Source organism: Drosophila novamexicana, unplaced genomic scaffold, assembly GCF_003285875.2.
Source record: "Drosophila novamexicana strain 15010-1031.04,08,12 unplaced genomic scaffold, DnovRS2.1 tig00000193-arrow-pilon, whole genome shotgun sequence".
NCBI lineage: Eukaryota > Metazoa > Arthropoda > Insecta > Diptera > Drosophilidae > Drosophila > Drosophila novamexicana.
Window position 1 is genome coordinate 7,419,345 of NW_020824787.1, and position 18,260 is coordinate 7,437,604.

Here is an 18,260-nt window from a genome sequence, read left to right on the forward strand (position 1 = left end):
GCTCGACGATTGTCGACGTCAGCACTTATTGCACTATGTAAGAATGCTTGAACAGGAGTTACCCTAACATCAGAGACATAAGATCTGCAAATAAGCACAATAAGATCTGCAAAAAGCACAACTTTAACACAAAGACATGCCAATTAATAAGCTATGGAGTTTTTAGAAATGAATTCTGGCGATCTGTTTCCTTAAAATTATAATACCCGTTATTGACATTTAAGGGACTACAGGGTAGATATGTTTGTATTCCGTTCATTCAGGCATGACTCAAAACGATATATTCTCGTGTTAAATCGTGCTTAGGCCTTGCCATGCTCTGTACACAATGCAATAAAAAAACATATATATTCAGCTGTCGATATTGTTTGGAAATATCAAAATAGTTTTCTTTATATAAATGAAAATATTTTGACCGTTTCACTTTAGCTACAAATTTACAGCCTGAAGGTTGTGCCAGCCCTTATCGTGCTGTTGGTACAAAAATTATAGATACGAGTCCATCTCTAAATAATAACAATAGATATTTGTTTATTTAACGAGTTGCAAATAAATTCTGCTTTTATGACAATAATAATCTAAAATCTTAAAACTGTAAATTTAGTTATTAAAAATATTTTAATTTTAATTTTCTTTATAAATTTAAATCTAAAAATATTTTAAATTTAATTATTAATTAATTTGCAATTGCAAATTAGTAAAGATTCTTTTGCTGTTCACAGGCACAATGAAAAATTATTCATTTAACTTGCTTTGATATTCATTTTGACCGCAATTTGCGCGCTAATGGAACTTATTAAAGTGAGCCCAAAAAGTTTATGTGTTACTAGCCAGCCAAAAGGCTTAATAAGCCATGGCAGACGAAAAAACTTAGCTAAACATAAAACTTTTGCCAATTCGCCCGGCGGCCAGGCGAGGCGACCTATTCAAGATCATATCGTTGGCTGGGTGGCCAGGGTACAAGCATAATTATTGACCCATTTTGTCTAATGTAATTTCCCATGAATCCAAAAAATAAATAAAATTCGTGCTCGTTGACCAGGCAAATGAAGCAATTTACAGCTAAATAGGCGCTTGTTGATGTTAACAGCTCCAATTAAACTCTTACAAAGAGACTTGGACGTAAAAACGTCCCAATTGCCGCGCTACATGGCAATTTGTGTGTTCACTCGCAATTAGAGAAATTGTTTGCGTGTTTGGGGTATTCGTCTAACCGACTCATCAACTCTTACAGATGGTCATTGTCACCGTGTGGATAACATCGGCTGTCTACTCAACGCCCAAATTTGTCTTTAGCAAGACCATCAAGAACATTCACACCGAGGACGGGCAGGAGGAGGAGATCTGTGTACTGGATCGTGAAATGTTCAACTCAAAATTGCTCGACATGATTAACTTTGTGCTGCTCTATGTGATGCCTTTGCTGGTCATGACGGTAAGTATTCGATAATAAGGGGTGCATTACTTAATTACTTACTCTAGTTGCATTATTTATTTATTTTAATTATAAAAAAAAAATTAATTCCTTTAGTTTTGAATGGAACGTAATTCGCTGTGGGTACACACTATTTAATTTATGCACTTGTTAACATGCTTTTAAATTTCTATAGTTGATCGAAAAACAACGAATTTCTAGTTCAAATGATACACAAAAGTATTTAAATTGATTTATTACTTAAGTGTATCACTTTAGGGTGCATTACAATTCAAATTTGGGAGTGCTGGTCATGTGTAAAAATTCAATTTTCTATGCCAACATTGAGATGTGAGGGAAATGTAGCGTGATGTTTAACCAAATAGAACCGTTTCTAGTCCGTGATAAATGGCACGCAGTACCAAATTTTTATTAATTCTTTGTGTTCATTTGCATTATTTTGTAGCAAACCAAATTTTAATCGAACCGGCCCAAACATGCCGGATTTGCCGAATCAGCTGGCTGGGTTCTGGCGAACCCTAACCAGAATCACAAAATATATATATATTTTTTTAATTTTTTTTTTAATAGTATAAAAGAGTTTCGAATTAGAAAATCAAGCTAAAAATATAATATATTTATTTGTTCTCTTGGTAAATCGAAAATATGCTCCGAACCATGCTTTGAACCAAAACCTAGGTTCATAGCTAGATGGATAAAACTAGAATCAGAGCATAAGATAAAGCTAACTCACGCTCATGTGTTAATAAATTTATTGGTTGGGTTGACTATTAATAATATTTAATTTATTTTCTAATATGATCTACACTTTTGTTCGGCAGGTTTTATACAGTAAAATAGCCATTGCGTTGTGGCGCAGCTCGCGTGGTCTCAGCCCGCATGTGACACAACATCAACAGCAGCAGCAACAACAACACCAACAGCAACAACAACAGGCTATCCAGGAGAATAGCATGAGCCTGCACAACAGCATGTACCATCATCATCATCATCCACAACATCCGCACCATCATCAACTCCACCAACAGCATCAGTTGCCAGTATCGGCGGCAGCAGCAGCAGCCGCGTCGTCGCTAGCTTCCTGCAGCAGCTCCACGTCCTTGTCACGTAAACATAGCAGTAAATATGAAAAGCGTGGAGTCAGCATCACGGAGAGTCAGGTGAGTCCAACAACAACAACAACAACAACTGGTCACAGGTGTGCCACATACCAAAACAAAGCGAATGCCCTAGAGCATATATATCTATATGCAAAAGATAGAATAACTAATCCTAATGTCCTCGTATACATTTAAGATGAGAAAAAATGCTTTGTGCATTGCGCTCAGCCCTGAGCAATAAAACTGCACAAGAAGTTGAGCAGGACCGAAGACCTAAAGCTTGCCATAAATTTTAATCAGGCTAGGATAGGGAAGGTTCTGCGAACATCTTATAACTATTTTCCAAACTCGCAACCTTTTGAAATAATTGGGCGAAATGTAACTTCATAAATCTATTATACCACCAACATATATGTTTTACTTTGAGTTCAAGAGTTGTGGATGTCCATTACATCTCGCATAAATTGGATATATTTAAATTAATACCAAGAATTGAAGAGAATAGATGAATGTTCATTTGAAATAGGATAGTTGTACTTTTGAATCAATTGAATGCGTTCAAGCAAGACATGAAAGCTTTTTATCTAGCAAAGTGCTTCAAAGTTCTTCGGTTAAAATACATAAAATACTTGGAGAACAAATTTTAGTTGGTCGTTTAAAACTCACGTTGCTTGGCTTTCAGTTTGAGTTACACTTTGTCTGGTCAAGTTGGTGTGTTTCAGCTGTTGGCAGTTAAAGTAAGTAAGTAGCTCGGTGTTGCTTATAATAGCTAATATTTGCTAAAGTTGAGCGAAAGGCTATCGCAAGTTTGCGCTGAAATTGCAATTTGGCCAACTTGAACGTTGCCTCCACCTGGCTGCCAGGCTGCCAAGCTGCCGTTGTGCCGAGCAGCCAGTTTCACGGCAGCAGGTGTCAAAGCGCATTAGAAAGTATCAGCGAGCATGAAGTTCAAGTGAAATATTTAGTTTTGAGCAGCTGCATTGAGTTGGCAGCAAGCTGGCGGCTCATGCGGCGTATGCGCAATATTTCAACTTGCCACTTACTTAACCCCAATTGACCGACTGAACAGGTATCTGGCATTGAGTTGAGCTGAAATAATGATTATTCGCTTATCCACAACAACTTACAATATGGGCACATCCATCAAGCACATCACCAGCCCTTTGAAGTGGCTCTAATCAAGTGAAAAATGTGCGCTAAGAAAAGCAGTTGAGAGTATACGTTATGTGTTCTATGTATGTACTCTAATGATTTATGAACATAAATTTGCTGCCAAGCAACTGTTTGGTAGCTGGGGGTAAATCACTTAAGTGTCGTGTATATTTAGTACAAAGCATAACCACAATAAAAATTGAAGCTATTTTGAGTGCAGCAAAACAAACGCAAACACCAATTAGTAGAATATTTATTTTATACTAATATAATTTAGGTATTCTCTAATTAAGTCAAGTTTATAATACTTGTTTACTAATAAAAATGTTAATTTAAGTATCAAAATTCGCGAGTAGGGCATAAAAATTCACAGTAATAATTTTCGAAATATTTTATTAAAGTAAAATATAATTTTTGTTATATTTTACCTTTTATTTTATATTAATATTAACTTAAACATACATTTTATATTTCCTAATAGGAAATAAAAGTTCACAATAATAATTTGTATTTTAAATGTTAATATTAATAATGGTTTTGGCGACCTTTCCATAATAATTATATAGTTTGCTGGTTCGAAGTCCGATATGAATTCCATATTCTTGAGTAGGGCATACAAACTTAAAATATTTCATTTTTATTATTAAGCATATCTATGTAAAGTTTAACATCATTCCATACTTTAGTAGGATAGACGATCTAACAATAAGTTATTTGATTAATATAAATGTTAATTTGAATTTGAATACTAACTCTACAAATTTACAATAACATTTCTTCCTCAATTTTTTGTATACATAATTTAATCTATGACCTTTTTATGACCTTAATCCTAAGCTAGCTGTTTAACTCTCTTTGTGTTTCAATGTGTTCTCTCTCTCTCTCTCTCTCTCTCTCTGTCTGTCTCTAACTCTCACGCTGTCTATATGTGTCTCTCTCTCTCTTATACTCTTCTGTTATTTGGGTTTTTATTTTACTACTAACAACAACAAATTTTTTTTGCCTCCCCCTAACAACATCACAACGACAACAACAACGCAATACACAACAAACACAAAAATTAGCTTGATAATTGCAAGGTGGGTATGTCTGAATAGTCCTTAAGCCAATGCCAAAACGCTTTAAGCTCTGTACTGAACAGACAAACTGTTAATGGTATGCCTAATGCTATAACATCTATTACTCATGCAGGTCTCGCTGGAAGCGGATCGGCCCATTGTGAGCGCTTGTCGCAAAACGAGCTTCTATCATCACTCCCACACGCACAATCAACGACAGGGCAATGGTGGTGGGGGCGGGGGTGGTTCCGGCGGAGGTGGCGCCACACACATGTCACATTCATCGAGCAATGTGCTACGCGCCCGCAGGGGCGTGGTCCGCATGCTGATAATATTTGTGCTGACATTCGCGCTCTGCAATCTGCCGTATCATGCGCGCAAGATGTGGCAATACTGGTGAGTGCACAGTAAAAAATTAAAGAATATATATAAAAATACTTCTATAAAACTTTGCAAATTTTCGTCAATTTAAAATATACGTAAATTAGAGAGTTTTCAAATCAGAGCTCAGCTCTGGTAAAGACAACTTTGAGTTAAGCGATTAGCATCCCCTTTTTGTATTTGAAATATTAACTAAAATACTTAAATGAAATTAAATTCAAGCTCAAAAATAATTGTAGTTAAAAAAATAACATTATGGCACTTTTTCTTGCTGTATACTAGGGTTGCCAGGCAGCGCCCTTGTCTTTCCCATCACCAATACCATCATCATCATCATCAGCATCGTCGTCGTCATCCCGCCCATCAGCGCCATTTTATGTTATGCAAACAGTTGACAATCATTTGCATATAGCGTGCACATCTGCTGTGCCGTAAATAATACTCCTACTTGGCCATGCAAACAATTAAACTGTCAATTGAAGTGTGCCAAGCGCCAGACTGATTGCCAAAGTGCTCCTGCTCTCCCTGAGCCACAATTTTGCTCTAATTGTTATGCAGAGCTCGTCTTAACTTTTTCCATACAGTCCGTTGCTCAAATCGAATATATACTTCAAACACTCTCTTAAGAATTTACTGACCAGAACTCTGAATTCCAGCATAAATTAGGCAGCTTACCTACAGCCTACTTGCAGCTACTTTCTTAGCAGAACCTCTGCAACCGGAAGCAAGCTTATGAACTCGGTTTGTAGGCAAGCGCGCAATTAAATGTGTTTTAGCCAAATTCTCCTTATCTTTTCCGTTGCACAAGTTTGCAAAAACTTTCATTGACTAAGCTACACATAATTGTTCTTCATTTTTTATTGAGTTTCCCTTGATTCAGCTAGATCTATAATCTAAAAGTCAAAATATAAGAATTACATTTTATAATTTATCTGACACAATTGAATATTGGCAAAATTACAGTTATTTTCGTTTGCAGGTGATGTGTAAACATAAAATTAATTGTAATTATAAATGTATTTAAATATTTTATTTAATACATTATATTAATTACAATTTATTATTATGTGTTATATAATTAATAATTTTTTATTTTCCAAACTCTTTAAAGTTGTGTCCAAAAAGCCAATATACTACCTTATCTATAAATACACCTTTAACACCTGTTTTTTTAAATCGTATTTAAATTATAAATTGTAAAGTGTCACAAGTACTGTCTCGTCTGCCCAGAATGCTGTCAAATACAGAACCAATCTTCATTTTGTGTCAGCTCTGGCATCAATCAAATTTGATGCGCGTCGGCAAATCGAAATATATTTGGGCATTCAATATGAATTATTTCCTTAAATTTGCTTTCAAGGGAATTTTCGTGATCACCTTGAAGCTTGCTGGCAATTTATTCCATTAGCAACAATTATGGGGCATCACATGGCAAATAGTCTAATAAAAAAAAAAATGGTATAGGTCTGCTCCTGTTATTGTTTCAACCTCCGCTGGACCCCTGCTGTTTTTGTTTGGGTTTTCCTTTTACTTGCTTTTATTTTTTGCTATTGGCCTTTGGTTTTTTGTGGGTCTCGTTTGATTTTACCATTATACGACAGCTTATGGTCGTTTGAGTGAGGGATTCAGTGGCCAGTGGTCCGATGATTGGCTGCATGGATAGCAATGTCATGGCAGCTACCCAGATGATTCAATATAAACAATTTAACGCCCACAGACTTACTGGCAGAGTCTTAAAAGTCGCACACAAGCAAATAAAAAAGCGAAATGGAAGCAAAATTGAAAATGTGAAATGCCAAGAAGCAAACATTTATCAAAGCATGATTTAGACAGCCCAAGTCCAAATATATCTCAATTATTTTTGCTGACATGACACGTTGTAAGTACTCTGGCTGAAATTCGTGCATTGCTTTTATGTGGCAAACGAAAATAAATAAATTTGATTTTTATGCCTTTCCAGCGAGCGTAAAATCCCAACATATTTCAAAAATTACTAAAAATGCGCGAAAAAAACCCCAAGCGAAAATGCATTTCAGCTATTTTGTGCCTGTTGCAATTTAAAATATATTATTATATGAATTAAAACTAATATTTTTGGAGAGCAAGCCGAGCAAAGCGACCAGATTGTAAACAAATTTTATGAAGTATTTGGCCAAAGTATATAATGAGTAAATAAGAAATTACGCATTTCAAAAAGCGCTCAAGCTTAATAAACGATAATAAGTAGTAAATGGCCAACATAAATAAATAATATATAAATATAAATGTTAAGCTGCCAATAAATGAAACACAAATATGACAGCTTGATAGCCAGACTTTTGGAGCACTTATTTTGACACTGGCTTGGTCAATATCTCTCAAAGCTAAATATAGCTTTAAGCTAAAATTCTTAGGCATAAGAATAATCAAATTATGTTTACCTTATTCAAGATATTGCTGATATTTGAGATATTTTAGCACTTTTTATATTGCAATCGCACGGAATACAAAAATTAAATCGACAAAGTAAGGATATTTTCGGCAGGCCGAATATTTAATACCCTTATAGACATTTCTCTTTTGCAGATATGTATGTGAGAATAGTGCAGCTCGCAAATGCTGAGTTTGATCAAAATATATTGGAAAACAGAATATTTGTCCATATAAGAACCAACTTTTCGATAGAGCTTTCCTATAGCAACTATATGATTTAGAGGTCCGTGAAACTTATACTTTCGGTCATTTAACATATATTCAGTATATATATATGCTTGTAAACAGAAATAAAGTAGAAATAGCTTAAATTTCAAAGCTTAATATTTAAGCTTTTGCCCATGTCCAAGTTGAGCTTCTACCTAGATATTTACTAACAGTGTATTTAATGTCCAAAAAAGGAACACAATTTATGTTATCTGCTGCCATATTAGTCGGAGTTCTGGTCATTTATGTGGAGTAGCTTTAATGAACTGAAGCTTATGTAATTGTGTCATTTGGTTCATTTAATGCTGTCATGCGCTGTCAATTGCTGCAACTCATACCCAATTTTGTTGCACGTTTTATTTATATTAATGCGTTGCCAGACAGCAACAAGAAGACTCAGCGTGCGACGAGGCACGTGATCATTATTAGCCCAGAAAACACTCTTCGAGGAAGGTCAGCTGGCTGCTGTCTATGGGCTAATGCTGGACTTGCCTGCCATTATGCCATCGCCTTATGTCGGCCTATTATAAGGACTGCACTGGGTCAGGCGAATGTTCACCCCATGCGGCGTCAGCTGGTCACCATGGCCATTGCTTCATGGGTTGCCAATTTATATTTAGACTTTATTTTAAATTTGCAAGTCAATTGTAAAAGCCACTTGACAGCTCAAGTTGCGAGCAGAGTAGCAGCAGCAAAGCAAAAAGGACCTTTGAGGGTGCCAATCAGTTAGTCACACCCCCTTCGCAAGTTACACGCCGCCCATTTTTGTCAGTTGCAAGTACAGCGCAAATTGTCAACTGGCAAACAACGAAAAAAACATTTTGACAGTTGACTCAAAGTTTGAGCTTTGTCCACTTGGAAATGAAAATATTGTGTATGCGACTTGACAATATCCTGCAAACCAAGCGCCCAAATGCAATAACAATTTTATTTAATATACATTTATTTATTAATTCAAATCTCAGTTTTTAATCATAAATCAATCAGAGATGTGCGACTAAGACACTCAGCCTTAAAATATCAATTAATATAGATTGGGAAATTAATCCCATATTTATTATTTGTATACCCCCAAAGGTATAAAGTACTTAGGCATGTTAGTTCAATAGAGAAGTTAAACAAAATATTCACAGCATTGGACAGGGTATACACAAGTCGGGCAGCAGTTTTGTGGGCAGCTACCCAAAGTGTTCGTTCCAGTTATGCATCCTACTTAAAGACGCTGAAAAACTTTGCTCTACTGGCAAAGTTACGCGAGGAGTGTACTATTCTGAGGAAGCAGGTACAAATCAGTTCAAATACTTGTCAGAGGTTGTCAAATAGCTGGAAGATAAAAACAGAGAAAGAGAGGAAAGGTAGCAAGTAGTACGAAAATAACTCTTAATGCAAATGCTTCTAAAATTTACTTATTTATGGTAAATTTCTTAATTTTCAATATGTAATAAATATGTTACAATAATAATTTGAAGCAGATCAATCTTTATGAAAATCCACTTGAAAATGTTGTTTCAAGATGAGAAGAACTGGAGTGCTTTCTGGTACATGTTTATTTAGTTGCTGGTACATAAATGCTAGCTATATTTACATATACTAAGACTTAATATATATTTTTTATTCATGCATAATTCCAGGTCACGTTCATATCGCGGTGATTCCAATTTTAATGCGCTGCTAACGCCGCTCACTTTTCTGGTCACGTACTTCAATTCGGGTGTTAATCCCCTGCTCTACGCTTTTCTCAGTCGCAATTTTCGCAAGGGCATGAAGGAGCTGCTGCTCTGCTCCTGGAAGAAGGGCAAGGGCAAATCGTCCTCCAATTCGTCGATGCATCACAAACGCAAGGCGCTCCAGGTAAGTGCTACCACCAAATATTTTCGAGTCACTTTAAGTATTTGGCATTGAGCAAAACTTGGTCTGTCTTTCGACTCTCTGCAGACCCACTCGCTGCCCACAGATACCACGCACATTGGCAACGAGCAGCTATGATGCCCGAGCTGCTGGAAGACGCACTTCAAGCTCTTCGGTCGTCGCTCGTAGAACCCATCGGTGGCCGCTCGTGCTGGTCGCATCTAGCAGTAATCTTATTGTGATTCTCTAAGAAGCCCCATTGCTTGGTTGGATTAGCAATTAAAATTACGAATTAACTATCCACAGTTTTCATTATCATTGTCATTGTTGTATGATGAGAACTAAGCCAATTTAAAAAGCCGCATTCGTTACAGGCTAAAACGAAAAGCTCTTTAAGTAACTGGAGAAACTGCTCTATAACTCGTAAATTATAATTAAATTATTCTATATATCGGCACACGCTGCGTGTGTGAGTGATACAAAATATACGAATAAATTAGCTACAATTCAAAACAAATGTCGGTTTTCAGTAAAATTCGATTTTTACAATTTGCTTAAAATTTTCCTTGAGGAGTTGCTATCCTTTTTAGTTTCATTAACTTTATTTATTTAATTTGTTTACAAATCCTTTGTGGATTGATTATGCTTTATAATTTTATTCATTTTCCTCGGCTACTTAAAATATTTATTTAAAAATGGCTTTGTTTTCAATGCAATAAACATGATATAAAACATATATGGAGCAGTGGTAAGCTCATAATTTTGCTTGCGTTATTTCTTGCAAAATTTCAAGATGTTGTATGGCAACATATATAACAAGCTATAACAAGCTTAGCTACTATATATTAATATTCATGTTTATACTCGTTCATACTCTTCGGAGTTCTATAGCATTTATTGCATGGTAACTTCAACATGTAATTAGTATTTTATTTTCAGTTTAAAAACTTGATTACATTTTGAAAGCACATGGGGCTTATTATCTTTATAAAACCCCTTATGGTCCTTATTTGCTTAATTAAATAGACAGACAGACAGATATGCCACAAAGCAAATATTACAATTTTTCTTTTACTTGGCAAGACAGCATACAGAAACAAGTATGAGGTTCTAGTCGGGAGCTCCCGACTAGGGGATACCCCGAACCCTCTTCTTCCAACATCAAATGCATATAAATATTCTATTTTAGAAGCTATATGTCAAGTTTGGTGACTCTAGCTCTTATTATTTACCAAAACTGCCCAAAAAACTGGATATCGATATAGATTTTTATCGATTGCTTGGAAACGGAGCAGGTTATCGATTATCGGAAACAAACTCGATCTGCGCGGGAACTAGGCGCATCTGCATCTAGCTCTTATAGGTTCTGAGATCCTTGCGTTCATACATACGGACGGACGGGCGGACGGACAGACAGACGGACATGGCTAGATCGAATCGGCTATGGGTGCTGATCAAGTATATATATACTTTATGGGGTCGGAGATGCTTCCTTCTGCCTGTTACATACATTTGGAAATACAATATACCCTTATACCCATTTTTAATGGGTTCAGGGTATAAAAAAGAAAAAAACATCAAAGCTAAATGTCGAGTGCCGCAGCAAAATTGAATAAAATGCGCAGTCTACGCCAGATACGTGCCACAAGCAGCTTAAGAGTTAACATAACGATTTAAGTTACTTGCCCAACCGCCCACATTCCATTCAGAGTTGCAACTCACGCGTTTTATGTAAACAGCGCCAGTTGGCAACGTTTGGATGGGGCTCAAATTGTTTTTGTTTAATTTAGACGCGATTTTGCATAATCAGCAGCTTCAAATTGCGTTTGCAATTTATAATATTTGATTTCGATGCCGATTACCGATAAAATCCGCTGACAACTGCTTTTCACGGCCGATTAGAGGACTTTTACAGCTGAGGCTGCTAAAAAATACCGTCCGTTAGCGCTTTAAAACACTTTTAAATCTTTTTCGCTTGCTTTTCGCGTTGGCTCTCGAGTTCATCATTTGTCAACTGGCGCAGTGCATCCGCCAAGAGCTGCTCGAGAGCACAAAGCGAATTTCTGAAGAAACTCAATTACCAGGCGACCAGGCCTTTGCTGCAAATTAAAAGAACGAAAAAAATCCACAATGAAATTCCGTGCAAAACTGCAAGAAAAAAAAAACACTTGTTTGTTTTGGCCATTTGTTAAGTCGCGTTGGCGGCCTTTGTTATGCAAAAAATGACCATAAATTGTGTCAAGTGGCGGCGTCGCTTGCGTCGCCTCAAAGGATCTCAACGTGGGTCAGTTGAGCGTACAATTTCTCATAATTAAAAGCAAGTTGAGCGGCTGCTGCGGATTGGCATAAATCACAGTAGCTGCCGCCAAATGGCGCTCAAGATAAGCTCCCCATGATATATGCAAACCTCACTTGTGTGTGTGTGTGTGTTGTGGATATGGGCTTCTGGGTGGCTGGGGCCTGCCTGTTCAGCTTTCAATAACTAAATAAAACCCATGCAGACAACATAAATCATACGCCCTGTGTACGCTCGTACAACGCTGGCAACATGTGCTCAGCAACATGTGCCCTGCAACATGTTGCCCTAGTGCTTGTCTACTGTCCGCAGCCAAAGCCCGCCTCCACACTCAGCCTTCTGAGGGGGATGCCAAAAATAAAAATGTGAAAAAATGATTGAAATTAAAAAATTCAAGTAACAGGCGAGCAGCCAACGACAGCAGCTCAACAAATTGTCGAAAGAGCTTGAGCCGAAAAGTTTACGGAAACTGATGAAAAATGTTTGTCATGTGCGTGTGAGTGTGAGAGAATGTGTGCGTGTATGTGAGTGTGTAAATCCTTGATGCGTGTGCGTTTTTGTGTGTGTGTACAACAGACAGTCACAAGCAGAAGAACTATAAGAAATGAGATAGCTAGACTAGCAAATACCCTATACTATTCAAATTGATTATTACATTAAGGGAGCCGGTTTTTGCAAGGCTTATGATTATTCTTAAATCTATATCTTGAACCGTCTTTCCCCTCAATTATGATGAAGTCTCTTGTTTTTATTAGTTAAACAAATTTCACGGTTAATTTAACCCTTTTGTAGGACAAAAAATTAAATTGATATTTGTCAAATATTTTAATTTATTTACTATTTATAGAATATATTTGAAAGAACAAACAATAATTTATTTTTGAAGTAATTAATATACCCTTTTCACCCAGTTCTGCAGACCGAGGGTATTTAAAGAGTAAAGAGTTTTCCACCCGTTGCAAGTCAAGCTCGAGCTAAATGGCAATAACGAAATGCTGCTGAGCATCAAGACTGGCAAACAGCAAGAGTAGCAGGCGAACGACGAAGCAGGCAAATGCTGCACACATGCTGGTTGTAGTTGCACAATATCCAGATTGAAGTTGTGGCCCAAAGTGTCTGTCTCGCTCGTCAAACTAGCCCGCTTCCTTGCCCATCTTTCTCTCTCTCTCTCGCCCTCTTTCTCTTGCCCTCTGGCTTATTCAACAATTATAAAGCAGGAATGTAAAATGTTGCTCGTTTGCCGCCCGGACCAGTGCTTGGGTAATGTGTCAACGTGTAGTAGGAGTTACTTTGTCCTACGTATTATATTTTAATTTATATGTAGCCAGCAGTTAATGCCGTGGCAAGCACATGCGCCACAACTCTTGCCAATTGTTTGTATGATGACGCAAAACGGGCTTTCAATTAAAATGCCAGCATCTGAGCTATATAAATATGTCATTATGAAGCGTTGGCCAGTGCAATTTCCACCAGCAGCTAATTATTAATTCCATTTTGTGTGGGTTACCTCCGTCAAAGGATTAAAAACCATTCAAGTATAAAATTGCACCAGTCAAAGAAGTCAATTGCAACAATGTCCCAGCCATGCATAACTGTGGGCGTGGCTGTGTCCCAGTAGTTGGGACACTAAGCCGATTAGTTGTATAAAAACAGAGCTCGCAAAACCGTTTCAATTGGAGCAAGTTTAACAAAAACAACTAAAAAAAAAAAGAATTTTGCCTAACAGATTATGGCAATTAGCTGGGCGAGTTACAAAACGAGCTTAGCTTAGTTTAAATACCGGTTACGTAGCGCACATGAGTGTAGGCGTGAGTGTGTGTGTGTGTGTGTCGATGTGTGTGTGCGTGGAGGCTGCATAAAACTTTGAAATTATTAACTTTTAACACAATAGAAATCCTTTTCAGCTAGGAGCAAAGCTTAAAACAAATCTAAGCCCTAGCTTAGATTTCTGGCCTTCAGTATGTACACAACAGTTGCACTTCCAAACATTGTGAACTTCAGCCTCGAAACACATAAGCTCCATAGGAAGAAGGAAGAATCGGTCGAGAACCCCGCTTTCTGTATCTTAAAATTCTATGATTTTCAAGATATTATTACCAAACGCATCAATTACTACACAATTCTCCTTAAATTTCTGTATTATCGTAAGACATATGCTAGTAAGGGTTTTCAAACTTCGGCACGCCGAAGAGAACTGCTCTTTCTAACATTGTTTTTTTAAACGACTTGCAGCCGTTCACCTTTTAAGCATGCTTCGATTTAATTATTCATTGACAGTATTTGTTATATAGCTATTTAGATAATACGACAAATGATCTTTATCTCGAAAAGTAACAGAGCTCATATCGAAAGCGACGTGGAATGTGGCCTGCATGAGGAACACTTGTGGACGTTACGCGTAATAAACATAGGTGAGCTGCCGAATAATAATATAAGAATACAAAGTTTAAACAATTAAGCATTGAAAGTCTGCAGCATTTTATTTAATATAAAAAAAAAATCGGAAATAGGCTATTAACAGCGCTTTTATATGTTAACAGGTTTAAAAATCGTACATATATAAAGCCTGCATACTTTTGTTCGTTTAAATTATTAAGCATTAGCTTCAAAAAAAAAACAACAGGTGGCGCATGTCCGCTAAACATATTTGATATGGTACATACTTTTGTGAGCAATAATATTTAAGCTGTCAAAGATACCACTGCATACTTTTGCGCTGGCACATAAAAAGCTATTTTACGCCCCACGGCTGAAAATTGACAAGTCCTGGATTCTTAGATAACACCCAAATGTTTTTATGGATATCCATGCAGTTGGTTCTTGTGTGCCCAGAGCACCATATTCTTTGAAATTCTGTAGAGTTGTGGTCGAGCTATAGCTATTTATACCAAAAGGATATCAATATTGAAATTCTGCCATAACTTGGCCATTTCAAGGACAATCAAGATGTCGTGCGGCTGACAGATGTTGCTGATCCCAACTATTCAAAATGTTGAAGGAAAAGGACGAACGTCCTTTCCTCCTTCACGATTTAGTCATATATGATTACAAAATATGTCAGCCCGTAGTTCTGCCGAATCCTTTCGGGTCCCGACGAATCCCGAATCAATTACCTTTTGTTGATTAGGCCTACTAACTGGCCAAAGGACATCCCGATAGTCCTAGTAGTTTCCGAAATATGCCTAATTTTCTAAAAAGGACATTCTAATTATGGCCATAGCTCGGCCATATCCTTAAGGATATCGAAAGGATATACTTTTTTGAACTCGTGAGGAACAGGACTATCGACTGGCATTCAAGGATTTCCAGGATTCGACCAAAAAAATTTTCTTCAATTTCTGTAAGGGGGTTAGTCAGAAAATCGAAAATTTCAGGACTAACTTCGCCATTTGAAGGACTATCGGGATGTCCTTTGGTCAGTAGATAGTCCTCATCCTACCATTAAAGAATATACAACCCGAAGGACGAATGTCCTTCAAACAACTGAGAAAAAAGGACTTTTTTGTAAACATAAAATAGCCTCTAACTCGGCTATATCCTTGAATATCCTGATGAGTCATGTGCCAAAAAAATTGTATTGGTCAGGTCTACCAACTGGCCAAAGGACATCAAAATCGTCCTTATAGTTCCGGAGATATTAGCGTTTTTGTCTGTAATGGCCATTTCCTTGCAATTCGGGACGGAAAAAATGACCAAGTGCAGGATTCTTAGATGACCCCATAATATTTTGATGCAGTTCGATGCGCTTGGTCCTTACGAGCCTAACGCACCATGTCCTTTGAAAATCCGTAAGGATATGGCCGAGTTCTGATGTTTTTTTTGTGAGGAATTTTTTGGGCAGTTAAGGTTAGTAATTCGAAAGAGTCGACATAGCTTCGCCGTTGATCTGCGCGAGATTATGTTATGTTAGAAAACAACTCTCGGGTAAAAAATGTCTGATTTTCGTTTTTAGAGCGGCGGAGATATGACGTTCCAAAACGACATAACTTCGCCTGGAGATATGACGTTCCAAAACGACATAACTTCGCCTGGAGATATGACGTTCCAAAACGACATAACTTCGCCTGGAGATATGACGTTCCAAAACGACATAACTTCGCCTGGAGATATGACGTTCCAAAGCGACATAACTCCGCGCGGAGGAATGACGTTCCAAAACGCCAAAAACAAATTGTGGCTGGAGAACAAGGTCAAAATATACAAGTGCATTTTAGCTCCCAGCCTATTCTATGCCATACAGATGTACGGTATTACTGCCAAGTCGCACCTGAATAAGATCCGTGTGCTACAAGCTAAGACCTTGAGGATGATCTCTGGGTCTCCATGGTACATAAGGACACGTAACATTTAGCGCGACCTTAAGGTGCCCAAAATAGGTGACAGAATTCAAGTGATTGCCCAAAAATACACGAAGAGGCTAGGAGCTCATCCAAACTGTTTAGCTAGACGCCTAAATACTGCCTATCACCGTACAAGAGTAAGGAGGAGACTCAAACGCCATCACCCTCAAGACCTCCTGAACCGGGTCTTGACATAAATATCTCATAATAAAATTTAGACGATCTCCTTATAAGTTATCTTTAATTCATTGTCATGTTCTATCTTGAATTATTTTGTTATTTTTAGTTTAATTTTCTGATTAGTTTAAGTTGCCTTGCAGGGTAGCAGCACACTTATCTTGTTAAATAAATTTCATTATTACCTTTATTAAAAAAAAAAAAAAAAAAAAATGCTATTTTGAGCAGAATTTATAAAAATCTTGAAAGCCGGTGATGCCCTCCAGATGCCCCTTTTGGGTATGCAATGTTTTTTTCAGCAAGCCACGCAAAAACTTTAACTTTGAATGCTTATAACTCGGCCATACAGAAATTGAAGAAATTTTTTTGGTCGTATCCTGGAAATCCTTGAATGCCAGTCGATAGTCCTGATCCTCCCGAGTTCAAAAAGGTATATCCTTTCGATATCCTTAAGGATATGGCCGAGTTATGGCCATAAGTAAAATGTCCTTTTTAGAAAAACAGGCATATCACGGAAACTACAAGGACTATCGGAGTGTTCTTTGGTCAGTTGATAGTCCTGGACAATACGCGTTGTATGATATAGGATATGCAAGGATTTTTAAAAAAATATGTGCTATTTTCTGCTGCTTCTATATATTTTAAATGGGCGGGATGCGGAATATCCTTCAAAGTAATGGCCGATTTTAGAATTAATGTCCTGTTTCAAAAATAACCATAGATCAACCAAATCCTTGCATATCCTTCCATTTGTTGACACTAAGGACCGCTTGCATCGATCTGTAACAAAAAGTGTCCTGAAAGAAAAAGCATATATGTTTCTGGAGCATTTCCGTACAACTTTTGCAGGGTCCTGTAGGTTCGTTAGGACTATATCTATGGCATGGCATAACCAAGGATACGGCGGTCAACTAGGAACCAATCAGGGGGAGGCATTTCTGCTGGTGGAGGCTGAAAAAATTATTTAGATTCACCAGGACTATATCCGTGACATGGAGTAACCAGGGATATATAAGTCAACTAGGAACCATAAGGCTGCGATATGCGAATCGCAGTGCATTTTGTTGGCGTTTACTATTTCACATTTTAAGGACTTAAACTAAAAGTTGTACAGGCAAAAGTGAACCTAACCTAATGCTTTTATTTACGGGAACCCTTTCGTATACTTCGCTGAGCTATTGTTTTAGGCAGCAACAAATTGGATTTTATTGGCAATTTGTTTGTTTTTAATTCAGTCTAGCGACCTTTTTTTACAAATTAGTTGGCTAAGCTGGGAGACGAAAAGGATTTCGCCACGCAAAAAGGTCTCTCGCATGGACCCCAACGAAAGTCCTGATAATTTGTGCAATTTAAGTAAAAGCCTGCTTTGCCTGCTGCTTGAATATTTACACTTTGCTTCCTACTTTCATTTCGTCCTTCAGCAGGATGCCGCACGTAAGCTCTTTCATAAGGCAACCGTTCGTTGCAAATTGTGTTTACGCCGCGCCGCGTACATCATTTAACTTAAGCTGCCTGTCGGTGCGATTTTTAAATACAAATTGCGCGGTCAGCCGCCGCATTAATTGCTGCCTATTTATATGGCTGACTGACGTTAGCTTTCATTTATGCGTATGTTGCGTGCATTAAGTGCAATTAAAACTGCACATGATGTGCTATTAAATACCCTATACATAACTAAATATCTTTCTAGAAGAGTTGTGGCTGATAGACTACTTAATATATTACATATTTCTTAATTCTATGGGGCTTGGGTACAGGGTATCAGCTAGTCGCGCATTGCTTGCAATCACAATC

The 18,260-nt window shown here is 37.4% G+C and overlaps 1 protein-coding gene across 2 annotated transcripts in view; it reads left to right on the forward strand.

Moving 5' to 3' along the window:
* Positions 1 to 10,357, forward strand: part of LOC115758612 (trissin receptor) — a 43,632-nt gene extending 33,275 nt beyond the window's left edge. The window contains exons 5-10 of one of the 2 annotated variants that reach the window (XM_030699343.1): positions 1,235 to 1,435; positions 2,257 to 2,595; positions 4,752 to 4,766; positions 4,879 to 5,141; positions 9,437 to 9,656; positions 9,741 to 10,357. In XM_030699343.1, coding sequence (XP_030555203.1) covers positions 1,235 to 1,435; positions 2,257 to 2,595; positions 4,752 to 4,766; positions 4,879 to 5,141; positions 9,437 to 9,656; positions 9,741 to 9,791 — 1,089 coding nt within the window. In that variant the 3' untranslated portion in view covers positions 9,792 to 10,357. The remainder of the gene's footprint in view (positions 1 to 1,234; positions 1,436 to 2,256; positions 2,596 to 4,751; positions 4,767 to 4,878; positions 5,142 to 9,436; positions 9,657 to 9,740) is intronic. The other variant, XM_030699344.1, reaches the window with a different exon arrangement.
* Positions 10,358 to 18,260: the final 7,903 nt, after the last annotated feature.